Source organism: Trichechus manatus, unplaced genomic scaffold (assembly GCF_000243295.1).
Source record: "Trichechus manatus latirostris isolate Lorelei unplaced genomic scaffold, TriManLat1.0 scaffold00122, whole genome shotgun sequence".
Lineage (NCBI taxonomy): Eukaryota > Metazoa > Chordata > Mammalia > Sirenia > Trichechidae > Trichechus > Trichechus manatus.
In genome coordinates this window covers 3295471-3300229 of record NW_004444058.1, presented here as the reverse complement: position 1 = coordinate 3300229, position 4759 = coordinate 3295471, and the positions used below count along the sequence as shown (strand labels likewise).

The 4759-nt window shown below is 64.0% G+C and overlaps 1 protein-coding gene across 1 annotated transcript; it reads right to left on the bottom strand.

Moving 5' to 3' along the window:
- Positions 1-1277: 1277 nt before the first annotated feature.
- On the bottom strand, positions 1278-4131 carry TNFRSF4 (TNF receptor superfamily member 4). The gene is made up of 7 exons (XM_004384349.1): positions 3993-4131; positions 3595-3717; positions 2951-3052; positions 2710-2776; positions 1657-1856; positions 1432-1560; positions 1278-1348 (listed from the first exon to the last, which is right to left on the bottom strand). Exons 1-7 carry the CDS (start codon positions 4129-4131, stop codon positions 1278-1280), a joined length of 831 nt encoding a protein of 276 aa, XP_004384406.1.
- Between the last annotated feature and the right edge of the window lie 628 nt (positions 4132-4759).

Sequence of the window (4759 nt, the reverse complement as noted above, 5' to 3'; positions counted from 1 at the left end):
GCACCCAGGGACGGGACAGCAGGTGCCCAGGGTGCACAATGGTGGCCTTGTCAGGGACCACTAGCTCTCTGCGTGACTGTGCCATCGCCACCTTGCCTGCAGGGGCACCAGGCCAGGTGGGGGGCTCAGGAGGGCCTGCGGCACACCCACCCCTCCTCCCTCACCCATTCATCCTAAGCTGGGGCCCTGGTCACGACCCTGCCAGCTGCGTGGGGTCTGCATGGGGGGTCAATACCCGTGTCACCCCTCAGAAGGGTGAGCAGGGACCCAAGGTGGCCAGTGGTCCAATATCCCCTTGGGCGGCTGCTCCTGCTACCCACAGCCTGGGCCCTCCTTTTGCACAGTGTGGTGCTGCAGACCAAGTCAGACTTTTCTTGGTACTCATTCAACAAACCGCAGGTCTGCTTTTTCTGAGAACACTTATTTTGGACTTTTTAGTCACCCCCTGTCCCCCACAAACCCCAGGACATCCCACTCCCAGAGAATGGGGAGGATGGGGCCCTTTGGGTGACTGAGTGTCCCACTGCCCCACTGTGCCTTGGCCCAGATCCCTCCCCAGCCAGAGATGGCCATGGCTCCGTCTTGCCCGTGGATGTGTTGCCCCCAGCCCTCTAGCCCCCCAATGGGTGTGTGCCCCCACCTCCATCCCCTCCCCATCAGTGTGCATCCTCCCATTTCCCATCCCCTCCCCATCGGTGTGCATCCTCCCATTTCCCATCCCCTCCACCGATACAAGACCCCTGTCCCTCAGTGGATACATGCCCCTCTACCCCCTTTCCCCCTGAAGGTGTGTGCATCCCACTCCCCAGTGGGTGTGCACTCCCCCGTGCCCCCGTACCTCCTCCATGGCTGCACATCCTCCCCTCTCCCCCATAGGTGTGTGTGCCCCTCTTCCCCCTTGGGTGCATGCCCCCATCCCCCTACCCCTCTGTGGGTATGTGCTCCCCGCTCCCCAGTGAGTATGCACCCCCATCCCCCTACCTCCCCATGGGTGCGTGTACCCCCACCTCCCCCTTGCATGCATGCCCCCACCCTCATCCCCCCAGTGGGTGTGCGCCTTCAGCCCTTGGTGTCCACAGGAGACCCATAGGTGTAAAGTCTTTATTGGGGTTGGCCCTGGGCAGGAGTATGCACGACATACGTACTGGAGCCCGGGGGCCTGCCCAGAAGCACCTAAAACGGCGCAGAGGGGACACAGGAGTTCTGGGAGCAGTGGGGACGGCTTGGTCTGGCCAGAACCTTCAGGGTGCAGCCTGGGAAGGGGGTGCTGGCTCCACTCAGACCTTGGCCAGGACAGAGTGTTCGTCAGCGTGCTCCTCTTGGATGGGGGTCCGGAAGCTGTTGCTCCCTGGGAAGGAAGACAGGGCAGGTAGGAGATGGGTGGGTCTTCCCCCTGTAGGAGAGTCTGGGCTAGGCCAGGCAGGCACTCACCAGGGGGCTTCACGGCGGTGGGTGGAGGCCTCCAGGCCTGGCGGTGCAGGACTAGGACAAGCACAGCGGCCAAGGCGCTCAGCAGGCCCAGGCCCAGGCTCAGGCCCAGGATGGCAGCCAGCGCAGGGCCTGTGAGGGACAGGGCCGGCTAAGATGGGGTCCATGGGGACAGGGAGACCCCATCCCCACCTCCCCACCTGCTTGGGGTAAGGCCAGGCTCCTTACCCCTGGGGGGTCCTGTTGGAGCTTCAGGAGGCTTCTGTGAGGCCCCGGGCTGGGCAGTAGTGGGCTGGGCAGAGGTGGACAGGGGTGGGGGGTACTGAGTGCTCCAGGGTAGCGTGGTAGCCAGGGGGCTCCTGTCCTCACAGACTGCATCTGAGCTGTTGCTGGCTGGCTGCAGGGTGCGCTTCCCGGTGGAGGTGCAGCTGTGGGGAAGCCTGATCAGAGGAGACTTGACTCCCCACCCAGGTGGGCCTAGAGCCAGGACTGCAATGGGGAGGGGGAGGGTGGTCCACCCTGGGTTGGGCTGTGATGGGGAGGTCTGCACTAGGTCGGACTACAATGGAGGGGACCACACTGGGTCTGACTGGGATGAGGGTACGGCCCGCCCTGGATCAGCCTCTGAGCAGCATCCACACTGTTACCTGCATCACAGCCCCAGACCAAAGGCAGTGGAGGAGAACGGGCGAGGACCCTGCCCAGGCCCCGGAATCACTTGCTGCCGCAGACAGCCCTGGCCTGACCCCTGAAACATCTGCCCCATCCTGGAGGGGCTTCCCCAGCTCCCTGCGATCCTGCAGGGGCCTCCTCCATGTCCCCCAGTCTACCCATCACACGGCTCCCCACACTGGCTTGTTCTACCCACACCTATGCGGCTCCACTGGGCCTGTGCATTCCTGAGCCCCCTGCCCTTTGTCCTGCCTGCCTCCCTCTAGAATGTCAGCCCTGTGGAGTCCAGGGCCCCAGCTGTGGATGGTCATGCACACGCTTACACACACACATACGCACACAGATACACACTCATGTGTACACATACACTTGCTCACACACATACACAACCATACTCACGCTCACACATTTACCCACACACACTCACATACACACACACACAGCTTCTCTGCCAGAACCTGGGCCTGATCACATATCCCACTCCAGCCCATAGGGAGGGGCTCACACACCATCCAGGCCCCTGGGTCCCCAAGCCCCCAAGTCCCCAGCCCTCCCCTTACCCCAGCCCCCCAGGCCCCTGGGCCCTTCGGCCCCGCATCTGCCACTTACTCGGTCCAGGGCTTACAAAGCTGGTTGTGGCCTGGGGAGAAGTGTCCTGGTGGGCAGGGGGCGCAGTCTGCAGGGGAGAGACAGGACAGACTCAACCCCAGCCCTACCCAGGCAGTGGCAGTGCTTGGGCCCAGCCCTCCCTCGCCACAGCCCACCCTTCACCTCTCTGAGGCCTGAAGGGGTCCCAGGTGTGGTGTGGGGCCGGACTCACTGATACCCAGGCTGAGGCCCCACCACTCACCAACTCCTGGCTTGTAGCCGCCCTGGGGCTGGGTGCCTGGCCTGCAGTGGCAGACTGTGTCCCTTGTGGACGTGCAGCTCTGCACGGGCTCACTCCCACTTCCTGGGCAGGGAGAACAGTAGGGGCAGGGGTAGGTGTGGGGAGGGGGGTAAGGGATTAGGGGTAAGGAGCGGTCAGGGGAGGGTCCAGGACCAGGGAGGGGTCGGGGTTTGCCTTCCCTGGGCTTCCACACATCGTAAGCACCAAGGGCAGGGACCTCAGCCCTCACTCCCCTAGGAGGTGCCCCGTGGCCTGGTTCCAGCCAGGAGCATTTCTGAGGGGTGTCAGAGGCCTACTTGTTTGCCCTCTGCAGGGCCCTGCGGCTCCTCCTTCAGGGGCCCTCCCCAACAAGCCAGCTCAGACTTAGGTGAAGCCCACGTGGCCAGCACATGCCCCACTCCCCAATTCCCCTTGTGGTGGGACCCCAAGGAGCAGCCCACTGTGGTTTGGGGGTTTGTTTCTGTGGCTGTGTGGGACTGTATGCAGCCACATGTGACAGTCGAAGGTGGTTGTGGTCTCCCATTGCTGAGTGGGGGGGTGGGGCGGAAGGGTGATGGCAGCGGGGTCCAGGCCTGTAACCCGGGCTGGGCAGCAGTGGCGCTCACTCTCATTGCACTGTGTGCACGGCCTGCAGGCCTCGTAGTTGAAAGCCTCATTGTAGTAACCGGGCTTGCACAGCTGGCACACGGTATCACGGGAGTGGTCGCAGCGACTCTCCATTCCATAACCTGTAGGGGAAGAGGGGTGGGCGGCATCAGCTTGGAGCCCCTCTGCCTGCAGACCGGTCACCCTGGCCGGGCCCTGGCTGCTCCATCCCCCAGTGCCAGGTGCTAAGAGAGACCCCATGCGGCCCCCTACAGTCCTCATGCCTACGCCGCCCCCCACCTGTCTGCCTTCATTCCCAGCCCCCTCCCCAGTCCCCACTCCTGGTCCTCCTTCCGGGCCCCCTTCCCATCCGCACCCCGCCCCAGCCCCCTCTCGGCCCCATGACCCAGGCCCTCACCAGGCTGGCACTCATGGCAGCACCTGCTGCCGCTGGGGTAGGTGGGCCCCTTGCAGTTGAGTGTGGCCGCACAGCTGAGTGCCAGTGCCAGGAGCAGGAGGGCCATGCAGGGCACCGCCAGCTGCGTCCCCGCACACATCCTCAGTCTCCTCAGAGTCTGGGGCTGTTCTTGCAGGATGTGACTATAAGCACTGCGGGGGAGGGGCGGGATGGCGGGGGAGGAGCAGGAGGAAGTGGAAGCCTGGGGTCCCCAGTAAAGACTGGAGATTTTCTCCTGACTGCACCCCAGCCCCTCTGCCCACCACTCCTGGCGGCCACCTACCTCAGGCTCGGCACAGCCAGTCATCCCTCCCCAGCATGAAGATCACGGGACATTGCAAGGACAGGGCCAGGCCAGGTCCTCAGGGTCAGTCCTGCCTGCCTCCTCCCTCCCACCGTGTGGCCAGGCCACCCACAGAGGCCAGAGCTCCCTGCCTAGCACCCTCTCCACATGGCTCAGTCTTTCCTCGCACCGACTCACCCTGCCTGGGCGGGGGAGGGGGCCTCAGGAATCTGACCTTGCCTCAGCTACTTTGGTGCCAATCCTCAGCCTCTCAATAAAGGGATGCATGGACCACTGCGTAAACTGAGGCAGCGAGCTGGGTCAGGAGAATGGCTGGAGCAGAGCCCCCACGGTCTGGCCAGCCGTCCCCAGGCACTTTGGGGTGGGCACCATGGTGGGGCAGGCACTGTGGGGCAGACATGGCAGCAGGGTGGAGATTGGGGCG